Here is a 27137-nt window from a genome sequence, read left to right on the forward strand (position 1 = left end):
TACATAATGTTTTGGGTAACAGTGGAGATTGGACAGAATTTGTTGGGTAACAGTGGAAATTGGACAGAATGTGTTGGATAACAGTGAAGTATGGGAAAATAGTTTGGGTTACAGCAAGTTTGGGCAGCATTTATTTGGAATTCAAATTAGTTTAGTCATAATTTATTGGGCTATGGTTAAGTTGGAACGGATATTGTTGGGTTACTGTTGAGTTTGGAGAGAATATGTTACTATAGACTATAGACACAGGTTTTGACATATTTCAGTAGACATATTTAGACCAGATAGGGCAGGATTTGTAAAATTGTTAAAGTAACAGAGGAAACTGAATTGGATATGCTGGGTGGGTCATAGTCTTGCCTAGCCAGAATATATTGAGGTAAAGTTGGATTTAGAAATAGAAATCCCATGCTTTTTTGGTTGTTAATGGAATTTCCAGATTCAGTTTAGACTTTCCATGGAAGCCAATCCTTTGAAACCTCACCAGACTGCTCGGCAGGCTTGGTTCCATAGGGTTTCCATGGTTTCCATGGATTCCATGGGTTTATAAACAACGTATATACAACATTTGCTGCTGGTCAGTGGAGTATCACTCTAACCACAGTAAAACATGAAGAACACGCATTCTGTCCAACCAGCCAGAACTTACATCTACCCTCCACGCACAGCCCACCATCAATTAGACTCAGTGTTTATTATTTATGTGACCTGCGCTGACCCCTCACCTCCGGCGCCCCCTGGCAGGCGGCGTCATTTTGCAGAGGAGAAATGGGGCTGCCATCAGCAGACAGATTAGTGTTAGCACTCATTAACAAGCATGAATAATTCAGCGCGGCGTCCGGGCACTCTCAGAAAGCCTCCTTTTCTTATTTAGATCTAAATGCTGCTGCTAACACACAACAGCCTGCAAATGCTAATGCTGACGAATAGGTGGGATATTGTGGAAGAGTGCTGTCCTGTTGAAAGCTGACAGTGTTAGGGGGTTGGATGTGTCAGCAAGAAAATGTTCGAGCTGTTTAAAAGTGGTTTAAAAGGTTAAAACACCTTCCAGCCTGCTGGAGTACTGTCTTAATATATATACAGGGGTTGGACAATGAAACTGAAACACCTGTCACCTGTGTTGGAGGTTTAATGGCTAAATTAAGGCAGCCCGGTGGCCAATCTTTATTAATTGCATATTGCACCAGTAAGAGCAGAGTGTGATCATTCTATTCACTCCAAATATTGGAGTGGTTCTACTCCAAATATTGCAATGCACACAACATTATGGGTGACATATTAGAGTTCAAAAGAGGACAAATTGTTGGTGCACGTCTTGCTGGTGCATCTGTGACCAAGACAGCAAGTCTTTGTGATGTTAAGAGCTACGGTATCCAGGGTAATGTCAGCATACCACCAAGAAGGACCAACCACATCCAACAGGATTAACTGTGGACGCTGTAAGAGGAAGCTGTCTGAAAGGGATGTTCGGGTGCTAACCCGGATTGTATCCAAAAAACATAAAACCACGGCTGCCCAAATCACGGCAGAATTCAATGTGCACCTCAACTCTCCTGTTTCCACCAGAACTGTCCGTCACCACAATAAATTATTGTGGCCTAAAACCAGGTGTTTCATCGTCCAACCCCTGTATTATTTTCATGATTTTCCTTTATAAATATTTGGTCAAATAAAATCAGGATTTACAGAAAATGTGCAATATAATTAACAAAAATAGGCAGGTGCATAAATTTGGGCACCCTTGTCTTTTATTGATTTTAATATATTCAGCACAAATTATTAAAACACAACATTTGTTTCATAAGCTCTTTGACCCTTGACCTACATCCACAGATAAATCTAATTATGGAAAAGGGTTAAAGTGGCTAATTGAAAGTTTTTCTCCTCTTTGTGTCTTCTCTGAAGAGTGTCAACATGGGAGCCTCAAAACAAAACTCGCAAATGACCTGAAAAAAAAGATATTTAACATCATGGATTAGAGGAAGAATATAAAAAGCTAAAATCTCAGAGATTTCAGCTTTCAGTTTCCACTGTGTGGAACATTGTAAGAATGAAATGGAAGAGCACAGACACAGTTCTAGTTAAGGCCTGAAATGGCAGAACAAGAAAAATCTCAGATAAGCAGAGGAGAAGGATGGTGAGAACAGTCATACTCAACTCACAGACCAGCTTCAAACACATACAACATCATCTTACTGCAGATGGAGCCACTGTGCATCATTCAACTATTCAGCACACTTTGCAGAAGGAGAGGCTGTGTGGGAGAGAAATGCAGAAGAAGCCATTTGTTGAGCACACGCCACAAACAGAGTCGCTTGAGGTATGCTAAAGATAAAACACATTTGAACAAGCCAGCTTTATTTTGGAATAAGGTGCTGTGTGAAATGATGAAACTAATATTGAGTTATTTGGAGGGCGGTATACATGACAGAAAAATAACACAGCATTTCAAGACAACCACTTAAAGCTCCCCACAGTAAAATTTGGTGGTGGTTCATCATGCTGTGGGGCTGTGTGATCAGAGCAGGTACTGGGAATCTTGTTAAAGTTGAGGGTCACATGGATTTCAGTCAATATCAGAAGAGTTATGAGAACAATGTTTAAGAATCAGTGAGAAAGTTGAAGTTAAAGCCCCGGGGCTGGATCCTTCAACAAGACAACGACCCTAAACACTAAACACTTACTGCTCAAAATCTACTAAAGCATTCATGCAGAGGAACAAGTACAACATTCTGGAATGATCATCTCAGTCCCCAGACCTGAATGTTGTTGATAATATGTGGTGTGATTTAAAGCCAACTGTTCATTTTCAGAAACCATCAAACCCAAACCTGACTGAACTGGAGATGTTTTGTAAAAAAGAATGATCCAAAATACCTTCAACCAGAAGCCAGACTCTCATTGGAAGCTGTAGGAAGAATTTAGAGGCTGTTATTTCTGCAAAAGGAGGATCTACTAAATATTGATGTATCTTTTATGTTGGGGTGCACAAATTTATGCACCTGCCTAATTTTGTTTAAAGAATTATTGCACACTTTCTGTAAATCCTATAAACTTCATTTGACTTCTCAAATATCACTGTGTTCTTCTGCTATATGATATATTTAACTGAAATTGCTGATTCGAACAACCAATGATTTATAAAGGGAAATCATAAAAAGTATCAGGGGTGCCCAAACTTTTTCATACCACTGTATACACAGATACTATATCATAGCAGCCACATCGGCAGATCTAACCCTAATTGAAAATGTCTGAGATGCTATTGGCTGTGCAGTCAGCACTACTCCATTAGGAACCTCTACAACTCCAGGTTAAATATTACCCACATCTGTCTACATTTATAGTTATATATTGTTCCTGATAACTTTTATCTTTCCACTGAAAAGCAAGTCAGTTCCACAGTTCCTTCTGGTGCAGCTTTTATTTGTTAGAAAGACAAAAGCGAAAGAGAGGGAGGTTAAGAGAGGTTAAGAGAGAAGTGAAGGAGAGACAGTGGGAGGGAAAGGGTAGCGTCTGATCCCTGAAGGCAGGTTAAAGAAGGGGTCGCTTACACTGACCAGCACACACACACTTTCACTTACTCACACACACACTTTCACTCAAACACACACACGCACACACACGCTCTGGCACAGTGTTACAGTGTTGATCGATGAAGAGGGGGTGTGAGGGGAGATGAAGGCTGTGATTATGAGAATCAGACGATAGCTGCTTTCTGTTCAGTAATGAACAGTTTCACTACAGATCTGTCAGAACTCCGACACCGAGCCGCTCAGCTCTCACACTCAACCCACTCACTCAACGCTTCAGCTCCACACACACACACACACACACACACTGCCCCCTCATACACACCCTCACACAGCTGCAGCAGCACTGACCACACAGCTCTGAACAACTTTCACACACAGATTACTCTCCGTTACATTAAATTATATTACTAGATTAGATTACATCACATTAACATAGATTATATTACATTAGATTAGAATACATCACATTAGAGTATATTATATTATATTACATTACATTAGAATACATCACATTAGAGTAGATTAGATTATATTACATTCGAGTAAATTATTTAGAATATATTAGATATGAGTAGATTTGCTTATATTAGATTAGAGTAGAGTAGATTCAATTAGAATATATTAGATTAGATTAGGATATATTCTATTACATTAGAGTAGAATGGAGATTAGACTAAATTAGATTAGAATAAAGTACATTAGAGTAGAGTATAATATAATTGAATAGAATAGATTAGATTAGATTACATTAGAGTAGATTAGAGTATATGAGATTAGAGTACACTAGAATAGATTAGGGTAGACTAGATTAGATTAGAGTAAATTAAAGTTGATTAGAGTGGATGATATTAGAGTACATTAGATTAGAGTAGATGAGACTAACATAGACTAGATTAGATTTGAGTTGATTAGAGTCGGCTAGGTTAGATTAGAGTAGATGAGATTAGAGTAGACTAGATTAGATTTGAGTTGATTAGAGTCGGCTAGGTTAGATTAGAGTAGATGAGATTAGAGTAGACTAGATTAGATTTGAGTTGATTAGAGTCGGCTAGGTTAGATTAGAGTAGATGAGATTAGAAAAAAATAGATTATATTAGAGTAGAATAAAGTAGATGAGATTAGAGAAGACTAGATTAGATTAGAGTAGACTACATTAGATTAGAGTATGTTAGAGCAGATGAGACTAGAGAAGACTAGATTAGAGTAGATGAAATTAGAGTAGACTAGATTAGATAAGAGTCGATTACAGTAGATGAGATTAGAGTAGACTAGATTAGATTAGATTAGAGTCAATTACAGTAGATGAGATTAGAGTAGACTAGATTAGATTAGATTAGAGTCGATTACACTAGATGAGATTAGAGTAGACTAGATTAGATTTGAGTTGATTAGAGAAGGCTAGGTTAGATTAGAGTAGATGAGATTAGAAAAAAAATTATTATATTAGAGTAGATTAAAGTAGATGAGATTAGAGTAGACTAGATTAGATTAGAGTAGACTAGATTAGATTAGAGTAGACTACATTAGATTAGAGTATGTTAGAGCAGATGAGACTAGAGAAGACTAGATTAGAGTAGATGGAATTAGAGTAGACTAGATTAGATAAGAGTCGATTACAGTAGATGAGATTAGAGTAGACTAGATTAGATTAGATTAGAGTCAATTACAGTAGATGAGATTAGAGTAGACTAGATTAGATTAGATTAGAGTCGATTACACTAGATGAGATTAGAGTAGACTAGATTAGATTTGAGTTGATTAGAGAAGGCTAGGTTAGATTAGAGTAGATGAGATTAGAAAAAAAATGATTATATTAGAGTAGATTAAAGTAGATGAGATTAGAGTAGACTAGATTAGATTAGAGTAGACTAGATTAGATTAGAGTAGACTACATTAGATTAGAGTATGTTAGAGCAGATGAGACTAGAGAAGACTAGATTAGAGTAGATGGAATTAGAGTAGACTAGATTAGATAAGAGTCGATTACAGTAGATGAGATTAGAGTAGACTAGATTAGATTAGATTAGAGTCAATTACAGTAGATGAGATTAGAGTAGACTAGATTAGATTAGATTAGAGTCGATTACACTAGATGAGATTAGAGTAGACTAGATTAGATTTGAGTTGATTAGAGAAGGCTAGGTTAGATTAGAGTAGATGAGATTAGAAAAAAAAATGATTATATTAGAGTAGATTAAAGTAGATGAGATTAGAGTAGACTAGATTAGATTAGAGTAGACTAGATTAGATTAGAGTAGACTACATTAGATTAGAGTATGTTAGAGCAGATGAGACTAGAGAAGACTAGATTAGAGTAGATGAAATTAGAGTAGACTAGATTAGATAAGAGTCGATTAGAGTAGACTAGATTAGATTAGATTAGAGTAGACTAGATTAGATTAGATTAGAGTCGATTATAGTAGATGAGATTAGAGTAGACTAGATTAGATTAGAGTAGACTAGATTAGATTAGAGTCGATTACACTAGATGAGATTAGAGTAGACTAGATTAGATTAGAGTATGTTAGAGCAGATGAGACTAGAGTAGACTAGATTAGAGTAGATGAGATTAGAGTAGACTAGATTAGATTAGAGTTGATTAGAGTAAATGAGATTAGAGTAGATTAGATTTTATTAGAGTAGATTAGAGATGAGATTAGAATAGACTACATTTGATTAGAGTAGATGAGATTGAGATTAGAGTAGACTAGATTAGATTAATACAGATTAGAGTAGACTAGATTAGATTAAAGTAGAAAAGAGTAGATGAGATTAAATTAGATTAGAGAGTTTAGTAGATTAGATTGCATTACGGTAGATTAGACATTAAACTCAGAATCATCAAAATCTGCTGCCTTTTTAGATAAAAAAGTATTGTTATTTATTAAAGTATCCCAGATGGTTGCTGGGTTATTGTCAGACAGCTGCCAAGGTATTGTCTGGTATTGTAAGGGGTTGTTGTGGTATTGTTTGGTGGTTATTGCTTTTACTTTCTTGCTCCTAGAGTATAATCACTGAACTTTTTGAACTGTGGTGTTGCTAGGTGGTTATCCTTTTGATTTAAGGTGGATGATAATGTTTCCCATGTGGTTGCGGTGGAGTTGCCAGGACGTTGGTTGCTGTGGTGTTGCGGATCAAGTTACAAGTGTGAACGGGATACAGTTTGACTTAAGGACCCTATATTAGCTGCATTACCGCCCCCGGCCAGACCATACATTATAACCGCATCTGCACCGTCCACCGTCCCTGACACTGTTCCAGACCTTATAGTAATTCTACTATTGTTTGTTTGTGTGTGTGTGTTTAGCAGCTCTTACAGAACTGCTCTGACAGAAACAGTATAAAGGCCCATCCTTTGAGGCACTAACAGTGTGGGTCAGGTCTGTGTATTCTCTCTCTCTCTCTCTCTCTCTCTCTCTCTCTCTCTCTCTCTTTTTATACGCAAGCCGTCGCGCAGAAGCTGCAGGGCTTCAGCTTCAGACACACAAAGACGAGAGCGAGTGAGAGGAGCGCAGGAAACAGGGTGATTTATACCCCCTATTGTGTGAGGAACATATGCTGTACACTGCTCTTCCTCACCGCACACAGCCCATATTGTTAGAACGAGTTCCTGCCGGAGCGTCCCAATCCACACCGCTCCTCCCTCACCCCCCACTGCGCCCTCACACTGCAGCACCCAGCACCCGCACACTACCACACACTCTGCAGCACAACTCAGCGGCCACTTTATCAGAAACACCCCCCCCTACTGCCAGAGTTACTACCACACACACTACTGCAATACTTACCAGACACTTTATCAGAAACACCCCCCTACTGCCAGGGTTACTACCACACACTCTACTGCACAACTTACCGGCCACTTTATCAGAAACACCAATTATCATCTACTTAGCAACTACGTAGGAACACCTAAGCAACCACCTTAAATCCTATAACAACCATCTTTCTTTCAACATGCTAGTAAACACTAAGCGACTCCCTAGTAGAAATCACCTAGTAACTATTTCGTAACACCACATCAACCATACTATATCAACCAACAATCATCTACTTATCACCTACTTTAGTAAATAGTAACTCAAAACAAACATCTGGTCCCACATAGCAACCATTTAGGAATACCATAGCAACCACTTTACACACTATAGCAACCATCTTTTTTCAACACAGTGGTAAACACTGAGCAACTCCATATAAATCATCTAGTAACTACTTAATAACACCGCATCAACCAGTGGGTATACTATTTTAACCAACTATCATCTACTTATTACTTAATTTAGTGCATAGTACCTCAAAACAAACACCTGGTCCAGCATAGTAACCATCCAGGAACACCATAGCAACCACCTTAGATACTATAGCAACCATGTTTCTTTCAACACATTGGTAAACACTGAGCAATTCCATAGAAATCACCAAGTAACTACTTAGTAACACCACATCAACCAGAGGGTATACAATTTCAGCTAATTATCATCTACTTATCACCTACTTTAGCACATAGTACCTCAAAACAAACACCTGGTACAATGTAGCAACCAATCAGGAACACCATGGCAACCATCTTTCTTTCAACATTTCAAACAACTGTTATCTACTTGTACCTAATTAAGCACATAGTACCTCAAAACAAACACCCCATACAGCATAGCAACCTTTAAGAAACACCATAGCAACCACCTTCTTCAACATGCTAGTAAACACTAAGCGACTCCATAGAAATCACCTAGTAACTATTTAGTAACACCACATCAACCAGAGAGTACACAATTTCATCCACTATCATCTACTTATCACATACTTTAATACATAGTACCTAAAAACGAACACCTACTACAACATAGCAACCATTCAGGAACACCATAGCAACCACCTTAGATACTATAGCAACCATCCTTCTTTCAACCCTCTGGTAAACACTGAGTGACTTTATAGAAATAACCTAGTAACTATTTAGTAACACCACATCATCCAGATATAGGTATACAATTTCCACCAACAAACACCTGGTACAGCATAGCAACCATTCAGGAACACCATAGCAACCACCTTAGATACTATAGCAACCAACTATCATCTACTTAACACCTATTCTAGCAACTGAGTATTACCTTAAAGCAAACCTGACAGGGTTTCTTGCATTAAATGTGGATATGATTTGTGCCAGTGTTGTCACATGTCGTCTTTTTGCACGGACAATTCTAGCCAGACAACGCCGCTCACCATCATTACCTCCCATTGTGCTGTCCAGTGTGAGTGGTAATATTAGCCTTCTATGAATTTGTAATCGCAGGATCATGTCCCATTCATCTGCACATACTGTCAGACCTCAGACTTCCCAGCGTTTGAACTCCAACCTCACTAACAAGATAACACCTCGCAAGAAAAGTGTTCTGAATGTCCTTTAAGTGTAATATAACACCAGCACAGTTTAGACAATCGGGCCGCGTTGTATCGTCTCTTCTTATTGTATTACAGGAAGTCCTGCGTAGCGTCTGAATATGACGTTTTAATATCGGAGTAATTTGCTGTTCCTAATTCACTCAAGAGCGTCGATACGAGAGGAAGGAGAGCGTAATTAAAAGGAAGAGAGTGTCTCCACAACCCATTTATAATTCATCAAAGAGAGGTCAGGTGAGCGCATCACAGCTCCCGACTCAAATCGCTCCAGACTCCGGCTTAATTAGAGTCGCATTTCGCTGCTCAGCCCCTCTCTCTTTATTTATTTATTTATTTATTTTGTTAATTTATTTATTAATTTTTTTTTTCGAATTTCGAAAACAGCATTTCCCGCTCGCATCCCGCGTCCCCTCTGTCCCCCTGTCCCCTAGCGACGAGCACGTCCTCGCCGCCGCTGCCGTGGCGAAAATAAATAACTAAATCGAATTAAAGGTTGGAGGCACAAATTGATTTCCTCATCACCTGCGGAGCTGCATGACTCTAACGGGGGCTGTGCAATTACTTGCCTTAATTACGTTAGCCTCCTCCCCCCATACCCCCCTCACACCCCCCCGCCCCGTCTCCGGTGGGTGTGCGGCAGATTTGAGCGTCGCTCATTGAGCTCAGGTAGCTGTCAGACCACACCAGGTGCTGTTATTGAAGCGTAATTGCGTGCGGCTCTGGCGCGATTACTCAGATTGATATCGGTGGGGGACTTCTAGGGTTACCTGATTTACACACCGGCTGGCTCCACACACACACGCCGCTGCCGCCGCCACCGCCACCGCTCGTCCCGCGGCCGATAAATAGATCCTGTAGAGCTGTGATCAGTTATCAGACCGCATGCCGCGATGCTGTCGCCTCAGCACACAGCCAATGAATGGCCCATTTAATCTGCTATTTTTCAGCCGTGTGGTTATTGCACGAACTGCCTGCGAGGCAAAAACACCACCTATCACTCGCTAATAACGTTACACAGCACACACCTTTTATACGCATACAGCAGGACCGCCAACAAAAAGCAGCTACTGTCGCTTCTGTAGTCACTTTACAGTGGCTTAGCCGCCATATTGGATCCAAAACATATCAAAATAATGCAAAATATCTTAAAATAAGATAAAAAAATTAGAACAGTTAAAAAAATTATATGAATATGATCAAGAAGAAGATGGATGATCACAAGCCATCAAAACAATCAAACTGAACTGCTTGAATTTTTTGCACCAGGAGTGACATAAAGTTATCCAAAAGCAGTGTGTAAGACTGGTGGAGGAGAACATGCCAAGATGCATGAAAACTGTGATTAAAAGCCAGGGTTTTTCCACCAAATATTGATTTCTGAACTGATCTTAAAACTTTATGAATATGAACTTGTGTTCTTTGCATTATTTGAGGTCTGAAAGTGTACATCTTTTTATATATTTTTTGCAAATAAATGCTCTAAATGACAATATTTTTATTTGGAATTTTGGAGAAATGGTGTCCGTACTCTATAGAACAAAACAACAATGTTCATTTCACTGACAACATTTACCTATAAATAGCAAAATCAGAGAAACTGATTAAGAAACTGAAGTATCTTATATATATTTTTTTTTTCCCAGAGCTGTATATGTTACATTTCTGAATTATTTTTTTTTATTAATACCTAATTATTAGCTAATTTCCTTCAGGCAAAATGTATTATTTAAAAATTATACAAAACTTTTATTAGTGAAAAAGACGTGCAAAAGTGGTTTCCTGTCTTTACTCTCTTTCTAACATGAAGAACATTTAAAAGCCAGATTTGGCTACCTCCAAACATTTGGCTGGGTCTGTAACTACATGCAAATTTCATCATTCCAGATTGTTCTACTGGCCAATACTGAGAGCCGTATTCAGCACAGCGCTTGCTGACCGCCTCCTGTTCAGGCTGAGGTCTGGGAGAGGCAGTAATGTGCAGTAATTAGGGGGTATTTAGGCAGATGTGGGTTCGGGCGGTTCCAGGAGAGATGGTGATGGTTTAATGTTGGGATTTGAGCGCGTTTGGGTCGGGCTGCTCAGCTGCAGGAGCTTGTAGCCCCCCTGGGTCTCATTATCCCCACACCCGGCTCACAGCGAGACAAGACTCGAAAAGTCCTCACACTATCCGAGAGAGCCAATCAGCAGCCGGAGAGACCGGTCACAGCCAGGAAGAGCGGGGACTGGGAGGAACAGTCGCTCACAGTGGACAGGTTTCTGTCCTAACATTTGACAAAAGATTTTATTTGTATTAATTCACAATTACGAAATTCAGACAGAATTCAGAAGGTTTGTATTGGGAGCATACAGTACTATATAGGTAGCGTAGAGAGTTTAGAAAGTATAAGGTAGTATAGGATAGAGTGTAGGGTTAGTGTAGGGGAATATAGGATAATAAAGGGATCATAGGGTAAAATAAGGTAGTATATGTATGGAGTAGTGAAGGCTAGTATATGGAGAATATGGAGCATTGGCTAGTATACGAAAGTATATATTAGATTTTGATTGCCTTTTTATAGTATATTATATAGAGAGTATAAGATAAGTATAAGGAAAGTATTGCAATGTTGGGAGTATAGATTCGTATAAAAGAGTATATGGTAGTATATGGTAGCATAGGGTAGTATAGTGTAGTATAGAATAGCGTATAAGAACTGCATAGGGCTATAGCTAGTATAGGGTAGCTTAGGGTTATATAGAGTAACATGGTAGTAATAGGGAGTATAGGGTAGTATAGGGTAAAATATGGTAGTATAAGGTAGTATAGGGCAGTATAGGGTAACATATAGCAGTAGATGGTAGCATAGGGTGTTATATTTTAGTGTAGAATAGCGTATAAGGACAGCATAGGGTTATCGGCAGTATAGGGCAGCATAGGGCAGTATAGGGCAGCTTATATAGAGTAACATGATAGTCTAAGGTAGTATAGGGTAAAATATGGTAGTGTAAGGTAGTATAGGGCAGTATAGGGTAGTACAATGTAGTATAGAATAATGCATGAGGACAGCATAGGATTATAGGTAGTATAGGGCAGCTTAGCGTTATATAGGTAACGTATGGTAATACGAGGTAGTATAGGGTGGGTTGGGGTATATAGGGTAACAGTAATATAAGGTAGTATAGGGCAATATATGGTAGTGTAAGGTAGTATAGGGTGAAGTAGGGTTATATAGGGTAACATGTAGTAATATAAGGTAGTATAGGGCAAAATATGGTAATATTTGCTAGTACAGGATGCTTTAGGGTTATATAGGGTAACGCATGGTAATATAAGGTAGTAAAGGGTAGTATAGGGCAAAATATGGTAGTATAAGTTAGTATGGTAATATAAGGAAGTATAGGATAGCATAAGGCAATATATGGTAGCATAAGGTAGTATAGGGTGGCTTGGGATTATATAGGGAAACATATGATAATATAAGGTAGTATAGGGTAGTATAGGGCAATATATGGTAATATAGAATGGCTTAGGGTTATATAGAGTAACATATGGTAATAAAAGGTAGTATAGGGTAGTGTATTGCAATATATGGTAGTATAAGGTAATACTGGATGGCTAAGTGTTATATAGCTTAACATGGTAATTTAAGGTAGTATACAGCAATATGTGGTAATATAAGTAAGTAAAGGGTGGCTTGGGGTTATATAGGGCAACGTATGGTAATATAAAGTAGTATAAACTAGTATAAAGTAATATATAAGGTATAGTATAGTATAACGTAGTACAGAACCCTTTTCTGTCTTTTTTCGCAAGTTGATTTTTCCACATTGTTGCGCTGTAGATCGTTTTTCCGTGTTTTTCCACATGTACAGAAAGTGTGTATGGAGAGCCAGTGCTAAGACAGCAGTCATTCTGAAGGTGAAATATAGACTTTGCTGTTGTTTTATTTCCTGTGGGACTGGAAGTGTGTGTCTCAGAGGGGTTCAGTCACTGCAGGTATTTATGAATATATCAGTGTGAATAGATGTGACTGATGAGCCGCTGTCACTGTGCTGCACTTCAGTTCGTGGCCTTGAGGCTGGCGCCGGCTGGGAGTGGCGTTTTTATCTGCGCTCTGAGGTTAAAACCTCTTTATACAGTGGCTTCAGGCACAACACGGCTAAGGACATCTTCAGAGTGAGGGAGCACTGCTGAGGTTCAGGTATAGTAACATATTCTACTGCTAAACTGCTCAACATTGAGGAAAACTAGGCTTTTGCATTTTTTAAAAACACATAAGACAACAAAAATAATATTAAGCCAGTGATAATCTATAGATTACTCAATACTCCAGCTTTAATTCACCTTTCGTTGATTAATAGGAGTTTAGTGATTATTTCTGGTCTCTTTACCTGGAAAAGTTCCCTGGAATGTCAAGCAGTGGCAGATTTTGAAGAATACAGTATGTTCTGTCATGAAACTATTGTGATTCATAGTGATTATAGTGATTGTAGTGATAAAAGTGAGTACAGTATTTATATAAATTATAGCTATTATTGTGATTCTAGTGATCATAGATATCATATGTAGCGATTGTAGCGATGATTATAGTTATTATAGTGAGTATAGTGATTGTGGTGATTATAGTTATTATAGTGAGTATAGTGATTGTGGTGATTATAGTTATTATAGTGAGTATAGTGATTGTGGTGATTATAGTTATAGTGACTATGGTGATTGTGGTGATTATAGTTTTTAAAGTGAGTATAGTGATTGTGGTGATTATAGTTATTATAGTGAGTATAGTGATTGTGGTGATTATAGTTATTATAGTGAGTATAGTGATTGTGGTGATTATAGTTATAGTGACTATGGTGATTGTGGTGATTATAGTTTTTAAAGTGAGTATAGTGATTGTGGTGATTATAGTTATAGTGACTATGGTGATTGTGGTGATTATAGTTATAGTGACTACGGTGATTGTGTTGATTATAGTTTTTAAAGTGAGTATAGTGATTGTGGTGATTATAGTTATTATAGTGAGTATAGTGATTGTGGTGATTATAGTTATAGTGACCATGGTGATTGTGGTGATTATAGTTATTAAAGTGAGTATAGTGATTGTGGTGATTATAGTTATAGTGACCATGGTGATTGTGGTGATTATAGTTATTAAAGTGAGTATAGTGATTGTGGTAATTATAGTTAGTAAAGTGAGTATAGTGATTGTGGTGATTATAGTTATAGTGACCATGGTGATTGTGGTGATTATAGTTATTAAAGTGAGTATAGTGATTGTGGTAATTATAGTTAGTAAAGTGAGTATAGTGATTGTGGTGATTATAGTTATAGTGACTATGGTGATTGTGGTGATTATAGTTATAGTGACTATGGTGATTGTGTTGATTATAGTTATAGTGACTATGGTGATTGTGGTGATTATAGTTATAGTGACTATGGTGATTGTGTTGATTATAGTTATAGTGACTATGGTGATTGTGGTGATTATAGTTATAGTGACTATGGTGATTGTGGTGATTATAGTTATTATAGTGAGTATAGTGATTGTGGTGATTATAGTTATAGTGACTATGGCGATTGTGGTGATTATAGTTATTAAAGCGAGTACAGTGATTGTGGTGATTATAGTTAGTAAAGTGAGTATAGTGATTGTGGTGATTATAGTTATAGTGACTATGGTGATTGTGGTGATTATAGTTATAGTGACTATGGTGATTGTGGTGATTATAGTTATTAAAGTGAGTATAGTGATTGTGGTGATTATAGTTATAGTGACTATGGTGATTGTGTTGATTATAGTTATTAAAGTGAGTATAGTGATTGTGGTGATTATAGTTATAGTGACTATGGTGATTATAGTAATTGTAGTTATTCTTATGACTGCAGTGATTATAGTTATTAAAGTGAGTATAGTGATTGTGGTGATTATAGTTATAGTGACTATGGTGATTGTGGTGATTATAGTTATTATAGTGAGTATAGTGATTGTGGTGATTATAGTTATTAAAGTGAGTATAGTGATTGTGGTGATTACAGTTATAGTGACTATGGTGATTGTGGTGATTATAGTTATTAAAGTGAGTATAGTGATTGTGGTGATTATAGTTATAGTGACTATGGTGATTGTGTTGATTATAGTTATTAAAGTGAGTATAGTGATTGTGGTGATTATAGTTATAGTGACTATGGTGATTATAGTAATTGTAGTTATTCTTATGACTGCAGTGATTATAGTTATTAAAGTGAGTATAGTGATTGTGGTGATTATAGTTATAGTGACTATGGTGATTGTGGTGATTATAGCTATTAAAGTGAGTATAGTGATTGTGGTGATTATAGTTATTATAGTGAGTATAGTGATTGTGGTGATTATAGTTATAGTGACTATGGTGATTGTGGTGATTATAGTTATTATAGTGAGTATAGTGATTGTGGTGATTATAGTTATAGTGACTATGGTGATTGTGGTGATTATAGTTATTAAAGTGAGTATAGTGATTGTGGTGATTATAGTTATTATAGTGAGTATAGTGATTGTGGTGATTATAGTTTTAGTGACTATGGTGATTGTGGTGATTGTAGTTATTATAGTGAGTATAGTGATTGTGGTGATTATAGTTATAGTGACTATGGTGATTGTGGTGATTATAGTTATTATAGTGAGTATAGTGATTGTGGTGATTGTAGTTATAGTGACTATGGTGATTGTGGTGATTATAGTTATTAAAGTGAGTATAGTGATTGTGGTGATTATAGTTATAGTGACTATGGTGATTATAGTAATTGTAGTTATTCTTATGACTGCGGTGATTATATTTATTAAAGTGAGTATAGTGATTGTGGTGATTATAGTTATAGTGACTATGGTGATTGCGATGATTATAGTTATTAAAGTGAGTATAGTGATTGTGGTGATTATAGTTATAGTGACTATGGAATTATATTAATTGTAGTTATTATGTAATTGTAGTATCTTATGTTTGAGGTAACTATAGTTATTATGGAGTATAGTGATAATAGTGATTGGAGACAGAATGAGAGCTTTAAGATTTTTTGCTGAATTAAAAGAATAATAGTCATTGTTATGTTAATACAAATTCATTATTTTAACATGATTATAGTGCTGCAATTGTAAAGAGCAGTAATAGACAAACCATTAAGATAATACATTTATTTTTTATTTTATTTTTTATTATTATTATTTTTTTTCAACTTAAAAGATTTTGTATCTTGAAATAATGACTAGTTTCCAAATATATTTGGTTTTGGATTTCACAGTTATCGCATTTCTCAAAGTATCTGCTTAGCATTTCACAATAATAAGTACTACTTTTCTAGTATGACAGTTGTCCATAAAAATATTTAGATCTCAAAACAATGACTAATGTTCTTATGTTTACCTCAGATCTTAAAATGAACACCGTTTTTTTTTTTTTTTCTAAATCTATTGACTCATCCCAAAATAAGCAGATGCTAAGTAGTAGTGACAAATATAAATTTAGTGTCTCAAAAAACAATAATCAATTCTGTTTAAAAAAATATTTATATATATTATATATGGTTACCAATTTTCTCATAACATTTGCTAAAAATCTCTGAATAATTAATTTCTAACATAAAGTTTCAGTATTTCAATAAGTCTATAAATTATATTTAATCAGGATAATATTTACCATTAATCTAAGTAGAATTTACATTAAAAAACTGTCAAACTGTTGACAGACAAATGATCTACAAATATTCCATATTGAGTTACTATTGTTGTTGCCAAAACAAATAATAGCTATACGCAGCATATCTAGTGTATCAGGATTGTGCTGTGTGGATCTGAAGGGCAGTGTGGACGGCAGGGTTGATAAGTGCGTCACTAGAGAACCTGTATAAAGTGGTGGTGAATGAGCGTGGGCACCTCACCACCGCCAGCCCTCGCAGGACACTGATGAGCCACTGCTGCCATTTTCCATCCATTTCTCTGAGAATAGAATTGAATGAGATTAGAAGTGGACATGGCCTCGCTGGGTGGGAGAATGGCAGGGTTCCCAGACTGTCTGCTGAAACACGAGGAGGCCGGAGCCGCCAGCCTGGCTATCTGCAAGGTCAGGAAAACAGTGTGAGGAAATGCGTGAGCCAGCGTGAGCTCCTCACCTGCTCTACATATTTGGGAATACCATTTTTTAACTATACACTATTATTTATTGTGCATTTTTTACCAAGCCTAACCCTATTGTGTTAAGCATCCCACTGGGACTACATAATGTATTTTGGGTTATTTGGCAATTTTGTTATTTTGGCTAAGAATCTCTATTGAAGGGTTCATAATATTGATGTTACTGACAGCAATGTAGTTTTGAAAACGAAAAATCACATGAAAATACAGTGTCTACATGGGTAAATGCAAGTTTTTCATTGTTTTGGAACTCTTTTATGAATATAAGATAGAATACCATATATTTTACACTATAAGGTGCACTTAAAATCCTCTAATTTTCCCAAAAATCGTCAGTGATCCTTATAATCTGGTCTCCCTAATGTATGAATTCTACCAGTCAGGTTGTAAGGAGCAGTAAAGCCACTCTGCTGAGGTACAGCATTGTACATGAGTTTAGTTCTCCAGCAGTATTAGCATTAGCATTACCCCCTAACTAAGCTAAGTGCTAGCTCTTTTGCCATTCAGAGGTGAGTATTATCGGCCTGTGCCCTAACAAACCGCTAGCTTATATCATCCTGGCTTACCAGAACACTCAGGGTTCCTCAGTGAAGCGCTGTCTGGCAGAATTAGCAGCTAAACGCAGCTAGTGCTAGCAGTTAGCTGCTAATCCTAATGTTGCTGCACCCAGCCTTAGTGGAAATCTGGAAATCTAAGCTTACTGTAAATAAACAGAAGTGCTTTACTCACCCAAATAAACAGTTTGCAGGCAAGAAATCTGTAAAGATGTTACAGTTTTGTTTACTTAGCTTAGCAGCAAGACCTGCTGAAATAGAAGGAAAACATGGCGACACCCCTGTTCCTTACTAGTGTTGCATAGTGCGCCTTATAAACTGGTGTGCCTTATAGTGTGACAAATACGGTGAATGCAATTTTTCATTAATTTGGAGCTTTTTTATGAATATAAGATATAACAGTAAGTATTGGGATGCCTGCTTATACATTGTTTCAGCTGAAATTAAGGATATAAAATGTTATCCTGCTTCTGTTGAAAGATGAAGGGGGAAAGAGACCAAAGCACAATCCACTTCTCACTGATTGGACACATTTTAAGCAATACACTGAACCCTAGGTATATCATTTAGTCATTAATCCTAATGCAGACACTGCTATGGATTGTTTGGCAATTATTTGGTTAAGCATCTGTTTTGGGGTCCCTCTGAGCTCTGTTTTAGGGTCTACAAAATTGATATTGATGGATAGTTATTTAGCTGTGAAGCAGAAAAATGTCTTATATACACGGTTAAAAATATTGTCCTAATTAATGTTCAAATTAATGACTATTGTCTCTACATTTCATTGTCTTAAAATTTAAAAAGTTAGTCTAATAATTGTATTGAAAAAAAATGTGTTGACAGACAAAATAATCTAGAAATAGTCCATATTGAATTATTGAATGTTGCCAAAACCAATAGTAGGATTATAATTTAGTCATTAATCCTAATACAGAAACTGCTATAGATATTTGGCAACTATTTGGTTAAGCATCTGTTGTGGGGTCCCTCTGGGCTCTATTTTAGGGTCTACAACATTGATATTAATAGTGATTGATAGTGATTTAGTTGTGAAACTGAAGAATGGCTTATATATACGGTTTAAACAGAGTTAAATGCTATTTTTTTTTTTACATTTTAGAGGCTATTGCTAAAAAGATAAGATAAAAAAACATTAATGAACGTTTCGGAACACCTGTTTCTTTACTGTTTCTCCTGCTTTTGTTGGAGTAACTGTCTCTACAGTCCAGAGAAGACTTTCTACTAGAGATCATTTGCTCTGTAGAGTATTGCTGGGAGGATTTGATTGATCACCACTCCACCTCAGGCCTTTTTTCCGACTCCCAGTATTGGACATTAACATGATGCAGGGAGGTGTATTGAGTTTATTCGCTTCAGAGAGACCTTCTTTATGGGGACTAAACAGGCTGTGTATGTGCATTTGCATGTCTAAAATGTCCTAAAATATTTGGACACATAGTGTATGCTAAATGAACAATATTGATGATATTGCAATACTCAATATTTGACAATTTTCTACAATATTTCATAGCATATGTGTTACTGAAGAGGTTAAAATACTCCTAAACTAGCAAATACCTGGAATTATGGATTTATTGGTCTCAGTTTTACAGAATTTAACAACCAATATTCCTCAGCTGCAGGTTTACCGTATTCATTTGATTATAGCGCCACCATGTTGAGTAAGGAGGCAGTAACTTTAGTAAGTCTTAAGTAAGATTTAGAGGTGAGTCTAAGGGAGTTTAGAGCGTCTATGTTTCACTAAAATTATCCATATTCAAAGTCAAGTATCGGTAATGTATCGCAAATGGAAATCCCCCTTGTCTCATCTGGTTCATTCCCATTGATGAAGACAGATCAGTTTGTGTATGTATGATTATGTGTATAAGTGTGTGTTTCCATGCTCATACACACACACAGATGGTGGTATGATCACTGGAACTCATGGCTGTGCGTTCCCGGCTCTCGTTTTTTCCACCGCAGCCGAGCTGAGCCGTTCCCTGTGTGCTCTATCCACAAACATATGGCATTGTTTTTACTGCGTTGTCTAATTGGCTTCATAACGCATAATCGCATGCATAATACGTTCCCCAGCGGTGCCGCGTTCACGCTGAAAGGCAGTCTGCGACCTTGTTCAAACTTTTATACGATTCTTACAAACTTCCTCAGGCAGGCAGACAGGCAGGAAAGCAGTATCTCTGGCCTTAACACGACTGTTTAGATAGAAGTCAAATTTGTACAATTTACCACCACCCATCTGTAAATACAGCAGATCAGACACGACATGCTCAGTTAGATTTGTATAGTTAGTCTCACACTGAAGCTACTGCATGAGTAATATGAGTAACATTCAGTATCTCTAATAATTTATACAGTTGGAAGAAAAGTGTGTGAACCCTTTGGGATTACTTGGATTTCTGCATAAATTGGTCGTTAAAAGTCACAGTCTGCTTAAATTAATACCACACACAAATGATATGTTTGCTTGGTTTTATTGAACACAACATGTTAACATTCACAGTGAGGGGTGGATCAAGTATGTGAACCTTTGGATTTAATAACTGGTTGATCCTCATTTAGCAGCAAAAACCTCAACCAAACGTTTCCTGTAGTTGCAGATCAGAGCTGCACAACAGTCAGGAGGAATTCAGGATCATTCCTCCTCACAAAACTGTTTCAGTTCAGCTATAATATTCTTGAAATATCTGGTGTGAATTAATTGCTCTCTTGAGGTCTTAAGGCCACAGCATCTCAGTTGGGTTGAGGTCAGCACTCACCATAAGGCGTATTTTCTTCTGTTGAAGCCATTTGGTTCTTGATTTACTTCTATATTTTGGGTCGTTGTCCTGTTGCATTATCCATCCTCTGTTGAGCTTCAGTTGGTGGACAGATGGTCTTAAGTTTTCCTGTAAAATGTCTTGGTAAACTTGGGACTTATTTTTTCCATTGATGACGGCAATCCGTCCAGACCCTGAGGCAGCAACGCAGCCCCAAACCATGATGCTCCCTCCACCATGTTTCACAGTTGGGATGAGGTTTTGATGATGGTGTGCTGTGCCGTTTTTTCACACATCGCATTGTGTTTTCATTCCAAACAACTCAATTTTGATTCCATCTGTCCACAGTATATTTAGCCAGCAGTGCTGTGGAACATCCAGGTGCTTTTTTGCAAACTGTAAACTTCAACCATATGAAAAACCACTGAAAACACCTAAGCAGCTATGCTAGCAACCTCCTAGGAACACTCTTGCAACCACCTTATACATAATCGCAGCTATTAGGAATAACTTAGCAACTGTTGTAACAACCATAAAGTAACATCTGTGTAACCACCAGGGACACCTTAGCTACCATCTTTCACATATAAAGTGAATATCAGCCATATGGAACACCAGCTGGAAACACATTAGCATCTACCTTCGTAAACTCATAGTTACACCTTAGTAACAGCCTGGTACACCTTAACAACCAGATGTAATGCCATATACAGTGGTGCTTGGAAGTTTGTGAACCCTTTAGAATGTTCTGTATTTCAGCATAAATATGATCTAAAACATCATCAGATTTCCAACCATGTCGTAAAAGTAGATAAAGAGAACCCAATAAGACAAATGAGACAAAAATATTAAACTTGTGAACCTTTCTTCCAGTATCTGGTGTGACCCCCTTTACAGCAATAACTTTTAATCTGGAGGATTTTAACCCATTCTTCTGTAAAGAATAACTCTGAGATGTTGATGGTTTTTCTCACATTTGCTAATCACATCAGGTCCTTCCACAACATTTCTAATTGATCAGAACTTTCATTACTACCATTCTTTGGTAGAACGACTTGTCTGATTAGGGTCGTTGTCTTGCTGCATGACCCACCTTCTCTTGAGATTCAGTTAATGGACAAATCTGCTGATATTTCCTTTACAGTTCTCTGATATAATTCTGAATTCATTGGTCCATCAATGAAGGCGAGCTGTCCTAGCATATAAATATACCATATCATCTGCATAGCAACTAACTGGAACACTATAGCAACCACCAGAATGTTTTATACTTTAGATTATTCTAAGTAGCCACATTAAGCGGACAGATCTGCACATTCTTGGCATTTTAATCTCAGTGTCTTCATGAGTTAAAGTCACCTGAATTAGTTTTCTCAGCGTCTTGAAGGAGTTCCTGGAGGTACTGAATAATAGTTGCTGCTTTTGGCTCCAGCTCCAGCTCAACCCAAATCACCATCTCTGTTGATCAGGTTTAAGTCAGGAGATTGTGAAGGACAAACATGCTTTCAAAATCAGAGGAGTTTATATCTAATAAAAGCCCACCGATGTGTCTGCTAAATTTCTGTGACTTATTTATTTATTTATGTTTTATTTGCCTCTTTATAGGTGAACAGTATGATAAATGACAGAAATATCTCGTGGGGTTGCCCTCTAAGGGTTAAACACATTATGTGTCAAAAAAAAAAAAAAAGTCCCCTCGTACCATAAATAGCTGCTCTCCTTTCCGTTTACTGTTCTTTTTATAACCGCGCTCCCCTCGGGTCCCCGATGACCAAACACATTATCCACACGGGCAGCTGGACTCATGAATGCGGATAATTGGTGTAATTAAATAATGAAAGGTCTGGACTCGGAGCGGGACGGGGGCCTGTAGACCGCCGGCTCGGCTAGGCTCTGCTCGGTTCTGGGCCGAGGGACCGGCCACACCTTTCCGTCTGCTTGTCGGAGGTAATCCGCCCTGGCAGGCAGCAGACCGGGACCACCTGGGGGGCGGGAACTCTGACAGGCTGAGGGGGAGGGGCATTCGTGTGCGTTTTTGTATGTAAGTGTGTGACAGCTGTCAGAGATGATTTAAACAGATGTGTTCTGCACACACAGACACTGAAACACACACACACACACACACACATTGACACACACACACATTGACACACACACACACACAGTGATAGACGTATGTTGAGCAGCATTGCATCATTACAGAGTGATGATAGAGAACATGACAAGTAAATTGAACACCGGATGAGCCAAATTTACTGAGTCTCTTTCATGTGTGTGTGTGTGTGTGTGTATGCACAGAAGGAGTATTTTACATTGTGTGAGAATACAATATCATGTTTTACTTAGATTTTCCTCAGATTGATTGATTGATTGATTGATTGAAACATTAAACAACTGCAGATAATCCCTCTTGGACACCATCTAACCAGCTTTATTACCAAATAAACTGATACACTTTATAGCAATACCATAGTAACCACCAGGAATACCTCATCAACTGCCATAGAAAACATCAGTTAAAGCAATCAAATGAAACACTGTAAGAAATGCCTTAGCAACCACCTGTTAACACCTTTGTATCCAGCTTAGCACCCATACAAAACACTGTGACAGCATCAGGAATACCTTAGCAACTGGCATAGCAACTTGCAGCTTGGAACACCTTACCAACCAGGTGTATTCCCAAATAAACTGTATAACAATCAGTCAGAACACCATAGTAACCACCATTATCAACTCCTATAGCAAATATCAATTAACAACAATTAACAACGTAATTACCTAGATACGCCTTTGCAAACAGCTGCAATACCTTCGCAACCACATTATAGCAATCATATGAAGCACTGTTACAGCCTTTAGGGATGCCTTAGCAACTGGCATAGCAACCACCATGGAACACGTAAGCCTGCCAATAGTGTCAGCAATATATAAATGAATAGCGACCACCTCTAACAGCATAGCAGACACCAAGAATTCCTAGAGACACTTAAAGACATCTAGAACACCACTAGCTACCAGGAATATCTTAGCAACTAACGGAGTAACTGACTGGAAACACCCTAGCAGCCACCTGGGTTACCTTTTCAATCTGCTTCAACACCATGTAAACATTATAGCAACCATATAAAAACAGAGCAATTGGCAAAGCAACCACCTGAGGACATCCTAGCAGCCACCTGGGATTCATTTTGCAACCAGCTTCAACACCATATACAGTAAATGCGTAGCAACCACCTGGAACATCATGGCAGCCTCCAGGAATACCTTTACAATTAACCACATAATTAACCACATGCAAACAACTGAAATCAGTTTCAATACCAACTTCAATAGCACATCATAGCAATTATTTGAAACACTGAGCCAGCCATCAAAGGAATACCTTAGCAACTGGCATAGCAACCACCTTGGAACACCTTACCAGCCACCAGCGTCAGCATATATATATATATTAATGAATAGCAACCACCTGTAACAGCATAGCAGCCACCAGGAATACATTATCAATTGCAGCGCAATTACCTAGAGTCACCTACAGCCATCCAGAACACCTATTGCTATCAGGAATATCTTAGTAACCATCTGGGAACACCTTAGCAGCCACCTGAGATATTTTTGCAAGCAGATTCAGTACCATACATAATTTTATCAATAATATTTTAGCATAATAAATTGCCAGGAGCAGAATTGCAGTTTATCAAACTGCATAACAATGACCTGAAATACCAGAGTAGCCACCCAGAATACCTTATCAACTATAGCAGTTACCCTACCAACCACTTAAGAATGCATAGCAACATCCGGGACACCTTAGCGACCAGATTTAGCACTTCTTACACTATAGCAGCCATCAACAATACCGTATCACATGAAACACCATAGCAAGCATGCACTCTGACAGGGAGAGGGTAGGGGGAGGGGAGGGTCAAGTGGGTATGTATGTAAGAGTGTGTGTGTGTCTGTGTGTGTCTGTGTGTCTGTGTGTAACAGCTGTCAGAGATGATATAAATGTGTGTGTACAGCTCTCTCTCACACACACACACACACACACACACACACACAAACATACTCTTAGGCCAGCATTGCATCATTACAGGGTGATGATAGAGAACATGACAAGTAAATGAACACTGCAATGAAATGATGCAAATGGACTGAGTATGCTTCTCTCTGCATGTGTGTGTGAGTGTGTGTGTGTGTGTGTGAGGCGGAGTGTTTTACATGGTGTGAGTAGATGAGATGTTGCTTCATTCAGATTTGATGCTGGCGGCTCCTCAGGGAGGTTCACACTCAGCTCATGTGTTTTTAATTGAGACGTTTCACCGGCTGAGTGAATGAGATCTGCTGAATTAATGCAGATACTCTCTCCGTATGTCCAAATATTTATGGACACCTTTTCTAATAAATGCAGCATTCAGATACTTTAAATAGTGCAGATTGCACTGCAAATAGAATGGGACTCTCAAATGGAGCAGATGAACATGTCTAATGCCTGGTGTGGGCTAGATGGGTATATTTAAGCAATAATACACGAGAGGGAGTGTTATAAAATGTCATTCTGGCACTGCTGTGATGCGGTCGTAAGATCAGCACAGCAGTTTACTGCCAGGTTCGAACCCCCGCTTATGCAGCTTTGCCATCAAGCTGCCGGCGCTCAGAGGGAGCAAAATTGGCCCTGCTTCCTCCGGGTGGGTAGATGGCGCTCTCTCCCCACATCACTCCTAGGGTGATGTCCGCAGCACAGGGCGTCTGTGAGCTGATGTATCAGAACCGAGTCGTTGTGCTTTCCTCCGAGCGCACTGTGATGCTCCTCTACAATGCTGCATCAGCAGCAATTCAAAAAGAAGCCGTGGCTGACTTCACATGTATCTCACATGTATCGGCACCACCTAACATTTAGCTTAAAATATCCTATATTAATAGTATAATATAAACACTTAAGCTTTTATTCTAATAATAATAACTCTTAACCTGGTATTGGTGGCTGATAATGTGTGTAATAATGCATATTTTTGAATCGCTGGGCTTATTTATTTGTGGGACCACGTCTTTGTCTGTGCCGCCTATTGGAGACATGGCATTTCTGTTACAGTGGTGTATATCGATAATGCATTTGGTTTGTAAGCGCTGCATCGTTGCTAGATTACCTGTATGTGGCGGACTTATACATGGAGAACTTCAGTTACAGTGCATTATCGGCTAATATTGTCACTCATAAAACGCCTCTCAGCCAATCGAATTGCAGGGTCGGAACTAACTGTGGTATAATTCCCCAGCATTGAGCTGTGGAGCAGTAGGATCTTGTTATGGTGAAGCTGCATGTGGGACTGCACAGAAGGAGATTTATAAACTGTGTAAATGTATGTTTTCCAGAACTGTTTCCTTTAAACTCTCTTTCTTTTCTTGTTCTCTCTCTCTATCAGTTTCCAGTGGCAGATCCCGCTGACGCTCTCGGTGGGAAACTCCAGTCACATATCGCCCGAAACCATCATCTGGGTCTCCAATAAAACAGGTACGCTAAAACCAGCATTTCCAACAGTAGTAGCCCACACACACACCTGCAGCTCTGGAAAAAAATAAAAAGACCACTTTCTGAATCAATTTCTCTGATTTTTCTTTTTATAGGTATACAGTCTGTTTGAGTAAAATGAACATCTTTTAGAAACCTTGTAATCACAGTTTTCATACATCTTGGCATGTTTTGCTCCACCAGTCTTACACACTGCCTTTGGATAACTTTATGGCTTTACTCCTGGTGCAAAAATGAAAGCAGTTCAGCTTGGTTTGATGGCTTGTGATCATCCATCTTCCTCTTGATTATATTCTTGATTAGAGGTTTTCAATTTGGTCAAATCAAAGAACCTAAATATTTTTTTCCAGAGCTGTATATAGGCATGGTTTCATCTACACTGCCAGACCCAGTGGTGGGGGTACTGTTATTGTTTGAGTATGAGGGTCTATTTGTGTTCCTTGTTTTCCACCAAAGGCACAATTGATAATAATTGTAACAATTTAATGCGCTGTAAAAAAAAATCCTACTAATTTACAGTAATTTAACAATTTACCAGGGCCAAGTTACTGTTTCTTTGGTTTATAAACTTGTTCATTGGCTGGTTCATTGTCTTTTCTGATGGACAACAGCTCTCAAATAGTGTTATGTGCAGCAAAACATTTAAAATACATGATATTCATTGTAATGGATACAGGGTCTGAAAGGTTGAGCTCAGTATTTAGACAATATGAGAAACATTCAGCAGCGAGTGTCTTCAGTTCCTTGTAAATAAAACAGTTTAAAAGTTGTGAAGTCACTGATGAAGTCAAAAGTTATTGTCTTAAACCTTCTTTATGACAATAAATATGAATTATTTGTTTAAAATAATTAAAAATCATTTTCAAACTTAGGAAACCACTTTATGTTTAACTTAACCAGAGAGCACTGCACTTTTTCCCAAACATTAAAAAAAATCCCCACTCGCCCTGTCACGAAATGCAGGCAGGAAGACGTGGAGGCGCACGTAATCGCAGGTAATAAGAAATTTATATTTATTAAATAAATACAAAACAAAGAAACAAATACACAAATAAACAAATAACCAAACAAATAAACCAAAACAAACGCGGGGGTAACAATAACATAAAACAGGGAGGCTAAACAAAGAAACAAACGAGTAACAACATAAACAAGACTAAAATAAACTAAACTGAACAAGGATA

The 27137-nt window shown here is 37.9% G+C and overlaps 1 protein-coding gene across 1 annotated transcript in view; it reads left to right on the forward strand.

Moving 5' to 3' along the window:
- Positions 1–27137, forward strand: part of LOC103029429 (thyrotropin-releasing hormone-degrading ectoenzyme) — a 473221-nt gene that overhangs the window by 359506 nt on the left and 86578 nt on the right. Inside the window, exon 11 of the mRNA XM_022671576.2 lies at positions 25847–25935. Within this exon, the coding sequence (XP_022527297.2) occupies positions 25847–25935 (89 nt within the window). The remainder of the gene's footprint in view (positions 1–25846; positions 25936–27137) is intronic.

Source organism: Astyanax mexicanus, chromosome 2 (assembly GCF_023375975.1).
Source record: "Astyanax mexicanus isolate ESR-SI-001 chromosome 2, AstMex3_surface, whole genome shotgun sequence".
Lineage (NCBI taxonomy): Eukaryota > Metazoa > Chordata > Actinopteri > Characiformes > Acestrorhamphidae > Astyanax > Astyanax mexicanus.